Source organism: Salminus brasiliensis, chromosome 9, assembly GCF_030463535.1.
Source record: "Salminus brasiliensis chromosome 9, fSalBra1.hap2, whole genome shotgun sequence".
Taxonomy (NCBI): domain Eukaryota; kingdom Metazoa; phylum Chordata; class Actinopteri; order Characiformes; family Bryconidae; genus Salminus; species Salminus brasiliensis.
Window position 1 is genome coordinate 37201403 of NC_132886.1, and position 19503 is coordinate 37220905.

The 19503-nt window shown below is 45.4% G+C and overlaps 1 protein-coding gene across 1 annotated transcript in view; it reads left to right on the forward strand.

Moving 5' to 3' along the window:
• Positions 1-18778, forward strand: part of epha4b (eph receptor A4b) — a 153800-nt gene extending 135022 nt beyond the window's left edge. The window contains exons 12-17 of the mRNA XM_072688302.1: positions 5139-5200; positions 7868-8077; positions 10294-10443; positions 12879-13072; positions 15475-15612; positions 17523-18778. Of these exons, the coding sequence (XP_072544403.1) occupies positions 5139-5200; positions 7868-8077; positions 10294-10443; positions 12879-13072; positions 15475-15612; positions 17523-17622 (854 nt within the window). The 3' untranslated portion in view covers positions 17623-18778. The remainder of the gene's footprint in view (positions 1-5138; positions 5201-7867; positions 8078-10293; positions 10444-12878; positions 13073-15474; positions 15613-17522) is intronic.
• Positions 18779-19503: the final 725 nt, after the last annotated feature.

Here is a 19503-nt window from a genome sequence, read left to right on the forward strand (position 1 = left end):
CAAAGGGTTCCCCATGCTTTGAGTAAAAATAGAAATACACTTGGAACTTCCATTGAAAGTTTTTTACAGCTGCTCTTGAGCCTTGTTGATGCCAGGTATTAATGTGAGCAGAAAAAATGGACATCGTCTGTACCTATAATTCTTTAGTTTCTATTAAAAAGGGAAAAAAAAGAAGAAAATATAAATGTATATATATTGAATATAATAAATACATGTAAATAAATATTTACACTACATAAAATATCTATTTTTTCAAATACATATAAATATTACTGATTTTATTTTCATTTATTTTGTATTCATTTAATTTATTTATTTTAATTAATTTATTTATTTTTGGTGAGGAAACCTCACAGCTATTTACAGTCATATTAAAACGTGTCTTTTGGGAGAACTGTGGTACAGCCTGACGAGAATGCTGGAGCGAGGGTGTCTGAACCCCTCAAACCAGAGTGAATTTGAAGCTCTCAGGTCTGCATCTTGGGAGGCGGCCTAATCTGAGGCAGGTCCGGCCACCCGCCCCCTTAGGATCAGTGTCAGTCAGGGACGTCTCATGCCTTTCTGTGATAAAGCAGTCTCTCTCTCTCTCACACACACACACACAGTGGCATCAAATGGCTGCCCGCTGATGTGTCAGCCCCGGAGCGGCGCGTGCGGCACTTTGGGTCAGCTGACAGCTACATTACTCTGCCGCCGAAAAGTAAAAGGGGGAATTGGATTTTTTTCCCCTTCTTCTTGTCGGCTTGAAGGCAAGGTGGCGGGGGCTGAGGAGGTGGGGGGCATCTGGCAAGACATTTATCATGGTGAGATAGTGATTTAATTTGGGCTGATGTACAACTAGGCTAGCCGCTGCGGAGATGCTCCGGCAGGGCTATTGACCTCCCCTCAACACACACACACACACACACACAAAAATCCGACCTCCGTTCCAGCATTCCAGAACGGAGACGGAGCAAATTCAAGCCATTCATCAGCTGGGGCACGGGGCAGTATTTACACGTCCCTTAGCGAAAGGCACGGACCATAGCTTCTAACTGAGCTGTTGCATCTCTGCTAAACACATATACAGGGGCCGAGACACAGCGCGCACACACACACACACACACACACACACACACGCACTGTAATCTACTTCATCTGTCTGTCTGATTCTCTTTTGATTGGATAAACAGCTTCTGAGTAGCAACAGATTTTTACAGGGTTTTTTCCCATCGAAATGAATGGGGTTCAAAGGCCTGTCGTCAACCAACCACATGGGGTACCACAGCAACCACTTGTCAGCACATTAGCAACCACCTGAGACACCGGAGCGGAGATACCATGGCAAATGCCTAGCAACACCCGAACAACCACTAAGTGCACCAAATACTAAATTTGCACTAAATAGCACTCCCCTGAAATACTATAGCAACCACCTTGCAAAACTATAGGACCACTCTTGCAACTATTTAGCAACAACATAGCAACCACCTGGGATACCATAGTACCATACCAACACTGTATGCCCCCACTAAACCGCTCCGCAGCTACCACTTGGCAACCCCTAAGCAATCATCTAAGAGACCGTAGCACCTGAATTTCCATAGCAACCGGCTAGCAACGCCCTAACAACCATCCAGCAGCACCCCAGCGACCAATAAACAGCTTCATAGCAACCACCTACCAACACCATTGCATTCACTAGACAGCCCCATAGCTACCACTTGGCATAACTTGAGCAATCACCTGAGAAACCATAGCACCGGGAATTCTATAGCAACCGGCTAGCAACACCCTAGCAACCATCCAGCAGCACCCCAGCGACCAATAAACAGCTTCATAGCAACCACCTACCAACACCATGGCATCCACTAGACAGCTCCACAGCTACCACTTGGCAACACCTGAGAAACCATAGCACCTGGAATTCCATACCAACCACATAGCAATACCCTAGCAACCATCCAGCAACACCCCAGCGACCAATAAACAGCTTCATAGCAACCATCTACCAACACCATAACAACCACCTGAAATACCACAGTAACCTTGTAGCAATGCCATAGCAACCACATTATAAAAAACACCTCAGTTCTCATTTTTTCCACTGTGAGAATAGCTTAGCTGCTGCACAACCAGGAAATTCACTTTTCTTCTTCTTCAATGTAAACAGTGTTTCTTCAGGGTGATTTCAAGAACCCGCGATGTTCGGGCCGGTACCCCAGACCCCACGTCAGCAGATCTGTGGGTGGAGTGTAAGCTTCTGTTACTGCTAGATACCTTAGCCTCACAGTTCCAGTGCAAACCCTCAAGTCACTAAACACGTCTTAGCTGATCGACTAGATTTGGGATGAAGAGAAAAGCCTGTACGTTCAATTCTTCACCTAACAGCCGCTTCCGCCCGGCTTAGGCCCAACTCCAGCAAACCGCCCGTCTGCTTCAGTCATGTTAGCTTTTTTTGGTGCCACTCCGTCTCCTCTCATCTAGCTGACATGCCTGGCTCTTTATGCCTGACTGTCCCAGTAAGTTGATTCACCATGGCACTGTTTTCCACACACCGCTACTACTGCTGCACCATGGCAGGCAGGGCACGGCAACATAGGAGCCGCCACATTAGACACACACACACACACACACACACACAGCCCGGCGGTCATGTTTTGATTTGTTCTGTCAGATCCAGCTCTAGCAGCTCATGACTCATTCAGTCAGGATGTGGGGACAGGGAAGCTTCTCCGCCTCCGAGTGACGTGTTTGGATTAGGGATGGGGGAGTTGGTGGGAGGCTCTACTAACAGAGGGACTTGGATCTGTGGATCCGATTGTTCTCCTTCAAACGGGAGGTGGGGCACAGGGGTCCAGCAGGTAGTGTGTGCGCGTGTGTGTGCTGCACAGCTCCAGGGGTCTGGGGTTGAGGGTCTTCTCTAGTGTCCTTGTGGGTTTCCTCCATCGCCCAAAAACACAATATTCTACTCTGAGAGTGTGAGTGAATGGGTGTGTTTGGTACCCTCCAATGGATTGCTCAGCCCAGTGATTCCGGTTCGGCTCCGGACCGACCCCACCCGGATCAGGAGGAAGCGGATAAGAAGATGAATGGACGAGTGGACGGATGTTCTGCTTAGCTTTGCTTAGCTCACCTCACCTAACTATCTATCACCACCTACCCTCAGGATGCCATAGCAACCACTAGCACCATAGCATCCCCCTGAACTACTCTATCAACCACCCTATAGCAACACTGTAGCACCACTCTCGCAACTGCTTAGCCTGTGTTTACCCTGCTGTGTTTGTCTGTCCTGATTGAGGTGTTGCGTCTTAATTTAATTGGCAGGTTGAGAGCATGTGTGAGAAGCTGGGGCCTCCGAGGCTTCCCTGTCGTGATTAGTTGCGAGCCCACCCTGATGTTGCTGTCTCAGGAGGGAACTGCGTGTGTGTGTGTGATGCCTTGAAGGCCTTAAAACATCGCCCATGTTTCACGCCCAGCCTCCATCTTGTGATTAGCAGCGAGAGTAATGTAGTGATGTTGCTGTCTCAGGAGAGTGCTGTTTGCGAGCATGTGCGCGAGAGAGAGAGCGAGAGAGCTTCTTGGGTTAATCAGTAGATTAACACTCGGCCTGTGTGTACAGCACGCCAGCGCGCACCATCGACTGATTGCCGCCTCGTTTCCTCGTGTAGGGCTCGAGGCGTAGCCGGAGTCATTTGTAACACAAACCAGGTGCCTCGCGGGAAAGCGCGGCAAGTGTGTTGAGACTCCCGGTGTGTACAGGTTACCGTTCAGCACCTGTCACCGGTCGCCTTTCTCCAGGTGCAAGCCGCGCCCACCAGGACTCGCGGGCCACCCTAGCTGTCAATCACCGCCGCCGGCGTCCAGCTAATAGGCCAAGCGGCTCAGTAGGGATCGGCCTTGGCTAATTAAGCACTGCGTCGCTGCTGCCGGAGGGTTCTGATGAGGATCTGTCATGGTGAATAATGGGGCTGTCCCGGGGAGGGAGGAGCACAGCTCAGGCTTCAGAACCCCCACCCCTGTTTTCCATAGTATCCCACTGCTGCGGGATTAATGATACCATTACTGTGATTTATTTCTGTGTGGCTTTAACGGGTTTGGGGTTGTTTTGGCCAAGCAGTGCTAAAGTAGGCAAGTGGTGCTGAAGCCAAACTGGGTTTTAGTGTTTTCCTGTGCTGGCCAACACCTGGTCCAGCTAATCAGCCAATCAAGTTTCTGCTGCGCCTTCCCACTTGGGTGCGGTACTTCACGGTATTCCAACAAATGCGGGATTTTACATTTTGCCGTCATTTCCTCTGCCAAGCGACCTGTACTGATTCTGCTCACCCCTCAAATTGGACAACAGATGGGATGTACAATGCAGAGCTCTGATTGGTTAAACACTGTCATCACAAGTGCAGCGCCTGGCACTTTTTGGGATAAAATGGACTTCTGCTTTGATTACTAATAAAACGAGGTCTGATCACAATTATAGACACACTACTTCGTTTAAGCACATTGAGTAAACATCCACAGTGCAGGCTAGAAAAAGTAAGTGAAGTGCATCACCAGTAATTTGACCAGTAAATGAATAAAAAAAATATTGATAATTATCAATATTATAAAAATAATATTATATATTATTATATATTATATTAATATTATAATATTATATTATAAAATAAAATAAAAATAATTGAGACGCATGAAGCTAGGAAATGCTACAAAAGCTTTGTTAAAGGCCTGAGTTAGATAAATTGTGTACTAATGGAGAACGTTTAGCAGTGTTGCTGCTCTTCCTAGGAGTGGACGTTCTCCATTAGGACAGACCACAACAGCTTACGATAAACGTAGGAGCAAACCTGTGTAGTGTATTTGTGTCTGTAGCTACCTGTAGTCCCTGTGATGACATTTTAGGATTGTTGGAGACTCCTTTACTCATCTTGCCATCTGCTCTTGGGCTGAACTTGCTAGAACAGTCTGATCTGCCCATGTTAGCTGTTGTTTAATATTGTTTAATGTTGCTTAATTTGTCAAATGTATTTACTTTTATAGCCAAAAAAAAAGGTTTTCATTGGGTGTCCTAATTCTTTCCACAGTCCTTTACAGCACTTTACAGACCTCAGACCAACCTATCACCTATCAATCTGTCGTCTTTTCTCTTTGTATGTCCTCAGGTAAGCCGGTGATGATAATAACAGAGTACATGGAGAACGGATCCTTGGATACCTTCTTAAAGGTGAGACAAAAAAAAATCAAATAAATAAAAAACCTAAAGCTGCAGCCTGGCCCATATCTGAAGCAAGGAGAGCCATTACAAGGCTTTAATTGCCTTAGGGACCTTCTACAGCACACAAGTGAACACAGCTCGAGGGGCCGACCCAGGACGCTTTCCCTGAAAGTCTGTTACTGCAAGGAAATTAAGCAGAGAATAGATGCCTGGAGGAGACGACACCACTTCGTTCGCTCGGCGGCCCTCGAGGGCAGCTCCTTGCCCGTTCGAGTGTGTACGAGACAGAGACATCCAGAGAGAGAGGGAGAAAGATATTATGAAGGCCACAGCCCAGCTGAAGTGAATGAAGTCAGTAGATTTACAGTGAAGCTAACGCTCCCTCCACAAATCTGTCCAAACATCTCCTCCGCAATTGCCTGGGATTTATTAGCGCCTTTGTCACCCCGGACGGATGGGCCTCGTAATTTTATTACGCGCCGGAAAGATACGTTTTCCCGCTAAGTGGACGGCCGCTTTAATTGCCCACACTTTGAGCAAATGAAAATGAAATTTGCCCCCCACCCCCACCCCCCCAAAAAAAGGGCCTGTCTGAAATTTTCGATCTCAGGGTAATGAATGCCATAAATACCCCTTTAGCCCACATAAAAAATGCTAACATAATTATGGGTTGATTTTTACGGCTAATATCTCATAGTCCGTCCGCCCGGGCTACATGTGTTTAATTAGAGCGTGGATCAATTTAGCAAAAAACAAGCAGCGCCCCCCCCCCCCCCCCAGCCTTTCTCTACCACATACACACACTCACACACTGTTCTATCAGGAAGCACCGCAGCTAGATTGATACCGAAGCTCTGCCAGTTGGTCCGGCCGAGCAATCAATCAGCAAGCTGCTTTTCATAAAACCAGGCATAATTAACTCTCCTCCCACAGAGCATGTGAAACACAAGTCCGCGGTTGGGATTGATATTGCTCGGAGGAACAAAAGAGGCGTTTTAACGAGATTAGTTCACTGCCGCGATATGCAGATTGAGACATCAGGCTAATTGCTCGTAGGTCGGGTGTTTTCAGCCTAAAAATGATGCCTGGACCCCTTTCTTTTGCTCGCAAAATCACCAAAAACAGATGCTTTTACAACAATAACCTCCTGTTAGAGTCACAGGCATTACAACCGGACAGGCAGTAAAAGGCTTAGGGCAGAGTGTTTTGCATAATACAGCTCCGACATTCAACAAGTCCCATCCTCCATGCTTGGGGTGCGTCGCCATAGCCAAATTGCAAATACACTTGGATTGTCCTGAAGGGCACCGTTCATACAGTACATAAGGCTTTCATGATAACTGACTTACACCTACATAAACCTTTATTAAGGCTTATACCCACAAGCATCAATTTCAAAGCTTTCTAAATACTCAGACTCCTCAAACCATGTCCCAACAATCAGCAGCCATGGGCCCTCTACCAAAACAAAAAAATATCCAATGCCCATTAAGCAGGAGAAGGCTATAAAAAGGTATTACAGTGTTTTCAGGTAGCCGTTTCCTCTGATCGTAATGAAATTAAGGAATGCCACTTAACAGGAATGGAGGAGGTCAAGCTGAGGTCTGGAACATCAAGAAACCTTTCTGAGAGAACTGCTCTAGAAAGGCAAATCAGGCAGAACCTGCCAAAGCCTTTTAGGAAGCCCGAGCTGGTGGTGGTGCACTGTTCGACTGTGCAGCAACACCTGCACAGATATGATCTTCATTGGAGAGTAACTCACAATTATGTGTCAGAAGGCTCCAAGTGGCTCAGCCATTAAATGCGCTACTGCTACGGCCTGGGGGGCCTGAGGGAGTTCTAATCCCGAGCCATGCCGCTTTCCCATCAGTCCTCGCACCCTTGTCACAACCTCCTTCAGCTGCTCCCGTCTGGCAGACACCACAGAACTATGTCCACTAAGACTGTCAGACACAAGAACAGCTTTTACCCTCAGACCATCACCTTCCTTAACTGCTGATCACCATCATCAGCTATAGGCTGTAGATTTTACTGATAAACTTGTATAACTTTTATCCTACAGTTAATGCAGTACTGCACCATTACTCCGTTCATGTTTACACTGCTGTGCTTACACAATATTTACTCTGTATAGTGCTGCATACTGCTATTCTGTGAATAACACTGTAAAGCACACTGTATAGAAATGTCCTGGTATAGTCTGTGTGTATTGTCTGTAAATTATATGTAGAGTAGCTGTATGTTGTTAATACTAGAGAGACACCAACAGCTGGAAACAACGTCCTTGTGAGTGTGTGAACACACTTGGCCAATAAATCTGATTGGGATTCTGAAAAAAGGGTGGAGAATTCCAGCTTGTTGGAATAGGCCTTTACAAACGCTTAGGTAGGTTTATGTTAGGCTGATGTCATACAGGTATCATGTAACCTTGCGAATGGTGCGTTACAGTGTAAAGCGTTCCCACTTTCAATGTTTATCTCCCAAAAAATCCAAACAAACCGATGCACACAAATACAAACACAGCAAAAGCATCGTTTTACCAGCTCCTTCACGCTGGTGGCTGAATTGGAGCCGCTCCCAGATTTGATGAATAATGTAATAATAGTTGCCTCGTGAGAGCTGGTCGATGGGGGCAGATGATAAGATGATACATCAGTGTTTGTTGTCTTCCTACAGAAACATGACGGCCAGTTCACCATCATCCAGCTGGTGGGGATGATGCGAGGAATCGCCTCTGGCATGAAGTACCTGTCGGACATGAACTACGTCCACCGCGACCTGGCCGCACGCAACATCCTGGTCAACAGCAACCTTGTCTGTAAGGTGTCGGATTTCGGCCTGTCCCGAGTGCTGGAGGATGACCCCGAGGCGGCCTACACCACACGGGTAGGCCACCTGGACCATATGCTTGTTTTAGAAGCTAGAGACGCAGAAGGCCTGCGTCTCTTTGATCCGTGGATTTTGTCTGGACTTCTGTCCAGGTTACTAGGTAACTACATGTCAGAAACCACACAGACAACATAAGCTGTGGTGGAGATTGCTTATCAGCGCAGTGTGGTTTGCGGCACGTGTGTCGAAAATCTTGAGCAAGTGGAAGCGAGAACAGAAAGAGAATGAGTGATGAAAGCCAGCAGACGGAGGGTTGAACAGCTTGTTTGTGTGTGAGGTTGAGAATGAGCAGGCATGCTTCTGGGGGAGTGCAGCAGTGGGCTGTTTCTCGCTCAGGGGTCAGCATTCTTCTTCTCCAGTTGTGTGTTGAATTACAGCTACGCGTGAGAGGACCATTCCCTGTCTGTGCCCCCCTGTGGTACGGCTTCATATCTCTGATGTATCCACGAGCCCTTCTCTCTCTCCACACTCTCCCTCTCTCTCTCATCATTAGCAGGCCTCCCGTAGGCCTGGGGTAGACGAGGCCATGTACACTCAGGTGTACAAAGCATCAATCAGCAGGAGAGCCAATTACACTGCTGAGTGTATTTGCTACAGAAGAGGGTGCATCCCCCAAAGCCTAAAAAAAAGACCCCACAGCATATAGGCTGTGTGTGGGTAGTATACTAGGCTGATCTGACTGTGTAACGGCAAAATTCTGTCCAAACTCAACTGCATCCCAACAAAATTCTGTCCAGCATAACTGTAACACAACAGCATTGTCCCATCCTAATTTTAGCCCATCAGAATTGTGGTCAATCTGACTTCAGTCCAGCAAATATGTCAGAATCTGGCTTTACCCCAACAGAATTGTCTCAGCCGGGCTTTAGCCTAACAAAATTGACTTTAGCTCAGCAGTTCATGTCCAACCTCACTTTAGCCTAACAAATGTGTCAGAACCTGGCTTAATCCCAAAAGACATGTGTCCAACCTAACCTTAATCCAACAAATTGTGTTCCAACCTGACTTTAGCCCAACAAAATTGTCCCATTCTGACCTTAGCCCAACAAATATCTCCGGAAACATGGCTTTAGCCCAACAAAATTGTCCCATTCTGACCTTAGCCCAACAAATATCTCCGGAAACATGGCTTTAGCCCAACAAAATTGTCCCATTCTGACCTTAGCCCAACAAATACCTCAGGAAACATGGCTTTAGCCCAACAAAATTGTGCTCGACCTGCCGTTATTGCAACACAATTGTGCTAACCTGTCTTTTACCCAGCACCTGCCTCAGCTATAGGCCCAACAAATGTGTCAGAACCTGGCTTTATCCCAAAAGTGTGTCCAACCTAACCTTAACCCAACAAAACTGTATTTCAACCTGACTTTAACCCAACAAACTGTGTTCCAACCTGACTTTAGCCCAACACAACTGTGTCCAGACTTTAGCCTAACAACATAGTCCCAACCTGACTTTACACAATTAGCCCCACACAATTATTTCCAATCTGAATTAAACCCAACATGTTGTCCCAACCTGAAATTGTCTCAAAATTCTCAACCTGGCAAGCCCATCAGAATTGGGTAAAACCTTACCTTATCCCTACGAAATTGTCCCAAACTGATTTAAGTGACATAATTAGGTTCTGACTAATATTTCAGGCTTTGATGTGTGGGTGTGTTTTGCAGTTTGGTGGCATGTAGTGCTGTGTGTAGGAACCTTATGTGGATCTAAAGTATTCCAATCGCTTCAGGCGCTGAAGTCATGGAAACATGGTTCAGGCCAGGGCACATGCATGTGCCATGCCTTTGATAGGGAGTATAATTAAATAACAGTAGAGCATAGATTGCTTTTTAAAAGCCTATTTGAACAGCTTCCCCCCCACGGGCCCAACGGCCGGCTCTTTGACTCTCCCCTCACGTCCATCTACACAGTGTGGAACCGGTTTGCCTTTTGTTTGACTTTGAGCGCTCAGATTAGCCACCAAGGGCCGCAGCGTTTTTAACAGTGCGCCTGGAGAAGTGCAGACTAGCACTGCCATGGAGAAGAGAGAGAGGGGAGAAATACTGAGTTCTTTGATCCTGATTCTGCTTATCAACAACTAAGCCGAAGAGGCAGAAGTGAAGGCAGAGAGGAATATGGATAGCATTCAGAGTGTGGGCGCTGTTTGTGCGAAGACACTTGACTGATGCCTTTTTTTGATGTGGTTTCCTTTTGTTACTTCGCTTTAGGGAGGGAAAATACCCATCCGGTGGACGGCTCCGGAAGCCATCGCCTACAGGAAGTTCACCTCCGCCTCCGACGTGTGGAGCTACGGCATCGTCATGTGGGAGGTGATGTCATATGGAGAGCGGCCATATTGGGAGATGTCCAATCAAGACGTAAGTGTCCATAAACAAATAACAGATTTCTATGTATTGTTGTTTCATAATGTTGACAAATCCAGTCGGTTGCTAACGAGACTTGACTGACAGTACACAACGAGGTACAAAGTAAGTAAACCCTCTGGATTTGCCTAGATTTCCGCCTTAGTTACTAATAAAATCTGCTCTGATCATCATCAAATCCATAATTATAGACAAGCACCATCTGACTAAACTAATAACATGCAAAAAAACGATACGATTCCTGTCTGTTATTGAGCTAATAAACATCCACAGTGCAGGCTAGAAAAAGTAAGTGAACCATTACATTTAAGAAACTGTAGATCCCATTTGAGCAGCAATCACATCAGTTTCAGTTCATTGATATTTCTGGATTGGCTTGCATGCACAGCCATTCAGGTCATACCACAATATACCATTGGGTAAAGGTCAGGACTCGGACAAGCCCATTCCAAAACACAGTGCTACTTTTTTTAAGTTGATTTACTTGTGTTTTGAGGTCAGCTTGTTAGATCACCCAGCGTCTCTTTAGCTTGAGGTCAGGGACCTCTGCCCTTACATTCTCCTGTCAGATGTTTTCATACATCCTTGGATTCATTGTTTCCTCAGTGATCGCAAGCGTCCAGGCCTTGAGGCATCAAAGCAGCCCTAAACCCTGATGCTCTCTCTAGTTGGAACCAAGTTTTGGTGTTGGTGTGCAGTGTGCAAACTCTACTCGCTTTTTGGTACCTGGTACCTGGTTCATTTTCCTCTACCACAACCCCTGAGATGTAGCTGGTTATGTTGAATAGCCATTAAATAGTCATTGAATAGCTAGCAAGCTAAAAGCTCAGAGAGATAGCCTGGAGATTTTACGAGTGGCTGGTTTGTGCCGGATATCTGCATTGCATCTCGTGGAGTAACGATTGTCCCTGGCCAGTCAGCGCTCTGCACGGGCTACTCGTGACCTTTTAGCCCCAACTCTGCTCACTTGGAGCCTTGCTTGGAGTGAGCAGGTACTGAAAAGTACCCAGTTCCAGATACCAGGTACCAAATTTGCCGAGCCGAGTAGAGTGGTACCATGCAGTCTGAAAAGAGCTTTTGTAATAGTGGGCACATTTCGCAGCCTGTAGAGTCTTCTGTAGGTCTTTTGCTGCAACCCTTCGGTTCTTTCTCACCTCTTTTGTAGCCTTTAATACTGACATTGAATATTGTAGGACCCCTAATTAGGTGCCCACTGCCCCAAACCCATTAATACACCCAGCGACACTCTCAGCCACTTTCGTCTCTGTCTGCCAGACTTCCACTCTCACTCCCAGCATAAAGACAGCAGTGTTTTACTAGGACGACTGAAACCCTGCCTTAGAGAGACTGAGAGAAAGCCAGTTAGGACCAGCAAAACAAGGCTTGTGTGTGTGAGGCAGGCTAGTCACGCTTCAGGTACTGTTTTCCTGACATCCTACACCATAGCAGTTCCTCGGGAGAGAGGTCATTTAAGTGTACATTAAATGACCCGTAACCTACTCGTTCCAACCCTGCCATCCACTTTATGACACTAGTGTGCTTTTGGTACTGGTGAGCTCTGTTCTGATTGGCTGTCCTGCGCTGTGCCTCATTGAAAAAGCAGTCTGGACTGAAACACTCCTTTTAACATCAATGTCAGTGGGTGGAGCTAAACTGCAGGTTGGCCGATTAGGCTGAAGAAATTCTGGAGTGTTTCTATCAGTAAATTATCATGAAAAATTCTAACTGAAAAACTGAAAAAATTGCAAAATGCTATACATATTTATCTTTAGGTTTTTTTTATTATTATTATTATTATTATTTTTAACAGCATCAGTATGTAAATGTGTTGATTCTTATGATCAGCATGGACAACATATAACAACAGGCTCAGATAAATAGAAATAGTTCTAGTAAATAGTGAATAGTTAAATAAGCCTTAAGTTTTTTTTTTTTTAACTGGAATTTTATTACATACTGAAAATGAATAGAAAATTATTAATGATAATTTGTTAGTAAATATTAAGACTGATGCAATGTATTAAATGTTTACATAGTTACATACATATTTGCAGTCGATTCGAATAGTAATAAACAATGGCTACTTAGCAGTTGTCTAGTTTGACTTATGAGTTTTGAATGTCTAATGACTAAATAACTACTTATAAGCTATTATTAATATGGCTTATATAATTAAACAAACAAATAAATAATATATATTACTGGTATAAATAAATCATTCTAGATAAGTCTGATATATCTCATTTTGATTGGGTTCTCCATATCTTATTTTAGTTAGTTTAAGTTTACTTACATAATTTTCACTTCTATGAAAACCTATTAAGTTTATGGTCAAATTTCACAGGGTTCACAAACTTTAAGCCAATTTTATTATATACTGAACTGTCTCTCTCTCTCTCTCTCTCTCTCTCTCTCTCTCTCTCTCTCAGGTGATAAAGGCAATAGATGAAGGCTACAGGCTGCCAGCTCCCATGGACTGCCCCGTGGTGCTCCACCAGCTGATGCTGGACTGCTGGGAGAAGAGCCGCAGCGAGAGGCCCAAGTTTGGCCAGATTGTCAATAACCTGGACAAGCTAATCCGCAACCCCAACAGCTTGAAGGAACTGGCTAACAGCTCCATATGGTAAAGCAACCCCACACCCTCCAAAAAAAAAAAAAAAAAAAAAAAAGACAGTCCCGCTCATGTGGTGAGAGGGTGACAGTGAACTAATCAGCATCAGCTTAAATGAAAATGAATTACAGTTAGCAGGTGGTGGGAAATAGGTTTAAGGAAAGTAAGCCAGTTTCCTTCTTAGTCTACGACTAGAAATCAGGGCTCATCCTCGCATATTTTAATGGTTAACAGACATTTTAAGTACATATCCTTTGTTTTTTCCGCTGTGCCACTTATTAGAGGCACTATTACAATTGTTATTAATGATCTCATCACTTTACATTAACATATACCAAGGCAGCCACTTGGAACAGCGTAGAAATTGCCTAGAAATCCAACTGCAAACATTTACAATACCATGTTAATCGCTTAGCAACATCAAGATGACCACTTGGAACAGCATAGAAATGTCCTAGATATCAAAAAACAACCATCTGGGATACCAAATCATCCACTTACAGTACCAGTCAAAAGTTTGGACACCTGTTGGATGTGTGCTAAACATCATCTTTAAATCATTAAATTAAAATATTAGTGCGACCATATAGTTATTTTTTATTTTTTATTTTTTATTTTTTTAAATAAAGTGGACCCTGGGGACACACGGGTATCCACCATTGTTAGGATGCCGTGGTTTGGGGGAGGGTTCAAGTAGGCCTAAGTTGTAGGTTAAACTGAAACTTAGACCTACTTGAAACCCCCCTCCAGCCACAACATACTAACTACAGTGGATACCCGTGTGTCCTCAGTCTCCTCATTTGCACATTTATGAGTCCAAACTTTTGACTGGCACTGTAACAACACCAAGGCAACCATTTAAAACAACGTTGGAACTGCCGAGGAACCCAATAGCTACCATCTGGGATGTTCAATCAACCTCAAAACTCAAACCTGCAACCACTTTGCAACACAGCCACCTTGCAGCCAAACCCATAGCAACCACTGGAGATACCATAGCAGCCACCTAGCAACACAGTATCAATCCGCTAAAGTACCAATAGTGTCCAGACTCCCTGTTCGCTTCAAAGATTGCTTTGTTTTATATTATATTCATAAACCAGTTTCTTGTCAAAGGTTTCTGTTGGCCCCCTGGTTAAACATTATGGACCCCTGGAGGTCCCTGGACCCCATTTTGAGAGCTACTGGGTTTATACCTCCGATTGATCTGTTTACATTTTCCCCAAATTACTCAGTTCTTACTCCTTAGTCTGTGTTAGCACACCTTAGGGGCAGTGGTGGCTCAGCGGTTAGAGCGCCGGGCTATTGACAACAGGGTTGTGGGTTCAAGCTGCCTCTGTTGGGCCCTTAAGCAAGGCCCTTTACCCTCTCTGCTCCCCGGGCGCTGGAGTTGGCTGCCCACCGCTCTGGGTGAGTGTGTACTCACTGCCCCTAGTTCACTAGTGTGTGTGTGTGTGTGTGTGTGTGTTCACTACCACAGATGGGTTAAATGCGGAGGACACATTACGCTGTACAGTGCACACTTTTACCTGGGTCCTGGGTCCCTGTGAAGCCTGCGGCAGTGTTATATCTGATGTCAGGTGGGCTACAGGTTGACTCCACTTTGTTGCGGTGTCGGTCAGGAGCGTGAAGGACGGGGGGGGGGGGGGAGCCCAGATTACCTCCATGAGCCTTCCAGACACGGTCCAAACCCATCAGCGCCGTGTCCGATGCCGGCCAAAGCCGACATTTGATCCTGCCTTCCTCGGCAAGCACGGAGTGCAGAGGATTAGCAAAGGGTGGAAATGGCCACTACGATCGGGGTGAAGGTTATTCTCCGCTTTCACCCAAACACAGCCGTCACTCAACAAGCGAGAGCGCGTCTGTTCTTTCAGCACCTTAGAACAGCTGTTCAGCCTAGACATGCTTGGTGTCCAGGTTCTACTTTTTTTTTTAGCTTTGTCCTGGAGCTATAAAGCTAATGTAGGAACAGTGGAGGCTTATGATCTCCCAGTCTTCCAGCCTAAATCATCACAGATGTGGCTCAAAACAACATGGCTCTGTGATGTACAGAAATGGACAGTAGTGCATTGCATAGCTGTGTGTTTATGAATATGGGAGAAGGCAGAGTTTGAGGCAGGTGTCTGATGTATGCACGTAGACATGACTGAGGTGATGGCTTGATGGTGTGAAGATCGAGCAGAAGATCAAGCTTCAAACCGACATAATCAGATAATCAGACATGCCACAAGAATGAGTAAATGGAATTCCATAGCGCTGCGCTGGACAGATTGGACATGTAGGCAGATCTAAAAATAAATAAATAAATAAAAATGATGACAATCTTCCACTTTTCTATGGTTGCGTAACGGTTAACAAATAAGTCTGCACACTGCCCAAGCTGGCATGACCTGAGCAATTGCGTTCTTTTACAGGGAAGACCCGACGACCCCAGAGTTCAGCGTCAGTTCAGTGGACGAGTGGCTAGACGCCATCAAGATGGGCCAGTACAAGGACAATTTCGCCTCTGCCGGCTACGTCACGCTAGATTCAATACTCTACATCAGCTTAAGGTACAAAGCCCTGCGTGTATATATACAGTGAGTCCAAGAAGTATTTGATCCCTTGCTGATTTTCTTCGTTGGCCCACTAATAAAGACATGATCATTCTATACTTTTAATGGTAGATGTATTCTTACATGGAGAGACAGAATATTAAAAAGAAAATCCAGAAAATAAATCTAAGGAATATATATTAATTGATTTGTATTTCATGGAGTGAAATAAGTATTTGATCCCTTAGTATTCATTAGCAGTTCTGGCTTTTACAGACCAGTTAGACACTCCCAATCAACTTGTTACCTGACCTGAAGCCACCTGTTCTCACTAATCACTTGTGTGAAAAACACCTGTCCACAGAATCAGACAGATCACACAGATTTCAAGTCTCCAACATGGGTAAAACCAAAGAGCTGTCACAGGACCTCAGAGTCAGAATTGTTGACCTTCACAAAGCTGGAATGGGCTACAAAAAGATTAGTAAGGTGTTGGATGTGAAAGTAACAACTATTGGTGCAATTATCAGAAAGTTTAAAGAGTATAACATGACAATCAACAGGTGCTCCAAAGAAGATTTCGCCTCGTGGGGTGGCAATGATGCTGAGAACAGTCAGAAATCGTCCTGCAACCACTCCGCAGGAGTTAGCAAATGACCTGAAGGCAGCTGGGACCACAGTTTGCAAGGAAACAATTGGCAACACTTTGCGCAACAATGGATTCACATCCTGCAGTGCCCGAAAGGTACCCCTGCTGAAGAGAGCACATGTGGAGGCGCGCCTCAAGTATGCCAATGATCATTTGAAAGATGAACCAAGTTATTGGGAGAAGGTTTTGTGGTCAGACGAGACCAAAATTGAACTTTTTGGCCTCAACTCCACCCGCCATGTGTGGAGGAAGAAAAATGCTGCCTATGACCCCAAGAACACTGTGCCCACCGTCAAGCATGGAGGTGGAAGCATAATGTTTTGGGGGTGTTTCTCTGCCAAGGGTACAGGGCTACTTCACCGCATCACTGGGAAGATGGATGGAGCCATGTACCGCACAATCCTGAGGGACAACCTCCTCCCCTCTGCCAGGGATCTGAAAATGGGCCGTGGTTGGGTCTTCCAACATGATAACGACCCTAAACATACAGCAAAGGCAACAAAGGATTGGCTCAAGAAAAATCACATTAAGGTCATGGAGTGGCCCAGCCAGTCGCCAGACCTCAATCCGATCGAAAATCTATGGAGGGAGCTGAAGGTCAGAGTTGCCAAGCGACAGCCCACCAACCTTCATGATTTAGAGAGGATCTGCAAAGAAGAGTGGGCCAAAATTCCCCCTGGTGTGTGTGCTAAACTTGTGGTTAACTACAACAAACGTCTCACCGCTGTGCTTGCAAACAAAGGCTTTGCCACTAAGTATTGAGTGTGTTTGGCAAGAGGGATCAAATACTTATTTTCCTCATTGAAATACAAATTAATTAAAATATATTCTTTAAAATTATATTCTGGATTTTTGTCTTGATATTCTGTCTCTCCATGTTAGAATATATCTACCATTAAAAGTGCAGAAGGATAGTGTCTTTATTAGTGGGCAAACAAAGAAAATCAGCAAGGGATCAAATACTTCTTGGACTCACTGTATATATATATGTATGCACAATCCACCAGACTACAAAAGGGCACCTTGGCAAGAACTGATTTGCCAGTTTTTTATATGCACAATATGGGTACCATCGTACCTCTACCACCCTTTGCGGCTCTTCTGGGAAGGCTTTCCACAACATTTTTAGAGTGCATCCAGCCACAAGAGCATTCATTAGGTCAAGCACGGCATTGTCTAAGTTGTCCAAGCCTAACTAAGTTGTTCTCTCTCTCTCTCTCTCTCTCTCTCTTCCTTTCTCTTTTTTTCCAAACCCTGACTCCCGCTATCCCTCCTACAGCGAGCTGAATAAAATGCACGTGACCCTCGTGGGACACCAGAAGAAAATCCTCTCCAGCGTCCAAGGTCTGCACGCCCAGGGCAGCCACGTGCAGGTATAACCCAGCCCTAGAGTGGACAGAGTGTGACTGACCGAGAGAGAGAGAAAGAGAGAATGCGAGAGGGAAAGAGAGAGTGAGTGAGGGAGAGAGAGCGAGAGCCGGAACAGCTGCTCTCAGAACAGTCCCCTATCAGCAGCTTCACCATATCAACCACCTCCATCTTGGACGACCGGAGCGCCAGTCCAGCTTCTGGTGCAGCGGAGCCACAGAGACTGACACGGACAGAATGGACGCTCATCAAATGAGGAGAAGACTAACTTTCGAAAGGCGTAGATGAAGACTTAACGAACATAATGAACAGTCGTTTGGTGAACTGTACAGTCATTTTGCATTGTATTATTTTATTATTCATTTTTTTGTGTTGCCAGTTGCTCCCCGTCCCAGGTTTGATTTAGCTTGTGAAGTGCAAAAAAAAAAAAAAAAGAGGTGCCTGATAATAGCTACAGTGGGTTTGGACCTAAGGTTGGTGCGTTAACGTTGGAGCCTACCTCAGCTATGGGTACGCCAGTCGTTCTTCCGAAAGCAGGCCGAAGCAGGGATCCCAGCGAGTGTGCGAGTGTGTGATTTACAGCATTAGCCGTCAATTTGCTTGGCCGTCCGAGCGGCCATTTCATCTTTTGTACAGTAATGATTATATATCACCCTCCCCAACAGCCAAGAGATGAGCTTTCTATTTGATTTCCCTATCTAGCTGCAATAGGAGCTTTGTATTTCACCAGCGGAAATAGAGCTAGCAGTCGTCTGGAAATACGATCGCGCCCGGGACGACGACGTCGACGACGAAGAAGTTACACAAGGCCGTGCAGCAAGCCACGAGGGCGTACGAGGACACAATGAGAGCAACACTGCTGTATTATATTTAGTTAGCTGAGTAATGTGCTGTTCTTGGTCTCGTGACAAGAGCTACCATTGTTTTCCCCTCCCTAATACTGGTAAGGCTTTATTAGCCAGCACTAATTATGCTAAGTACTGGCTATTAAAACTGGAAATGGTTCTAAAGCACCTTCAGAACTGTCTTTAAAAATCACGAGCAAGTGCTTGTCTGTGGATGAACCTATAAAATTGTTTATTTATTGTTTTTTTTTTTATTTTTCCCCCTTTCATTTCTCCCTGTCGGCTGCAGTAAAGCAGGACGTGTCCATCTGTGTTTGCAGACCACCATTGTGGACAGTGTTTCAAAGAATGTTGAAGGAAATCTCAATTACTCGCCCTAAATGCTGACGAACGTAGCGGTTAAAGTGGAGTTCCACAGATTTTCAAGGTTTTCTAGAATTTCTGCATTTACATGTTTAGATTTAGACATACCTAGCAGGCACCTGTGGTCTAACGTCAGAAAGAGGTTGGACTCCAACCTATTGTTGGAAAACCTCAAGCTCCAAGGTTGGGTAGATGTTGGGTTGGTGACTTAAAACCAACATCATATCAACATCTGACGTTTATTAGTCAATAATAAATGTTATAATGTTGGCATGCGACACTGGATTGCCAATTATCCAACCCACTCGTTAGTGGGAGGGTGTTGACTGACACATGCGCAACCAGCCACCGCCTCTTTTGGAACTGCTGCCAGTGCCCAGATCACCGGGCAACCATGAGGTGACGAGAAGCTGGCTCCGATGTATCTGCTAGCAGACGCCCGTGTCGGCCAGCATCACACTGAAGTGATCAGGGGAGAGGGAGAGCCATCTACCCACCCAGAGAGAGCAAGACCAGTTGTGCTCTCTTTGGCCTTGGCTGCTGATGGCAAGCAGCATGACCCATGGTCCAAACCTGCGTCTGTCATCACTATTCACTACTACTGTCAGGACACTGACATTTGGTCAACCGACGACTCAACCAGGTAACAACCAGGCAGCTTCATAGCCGTTTGGAAAATCGCCA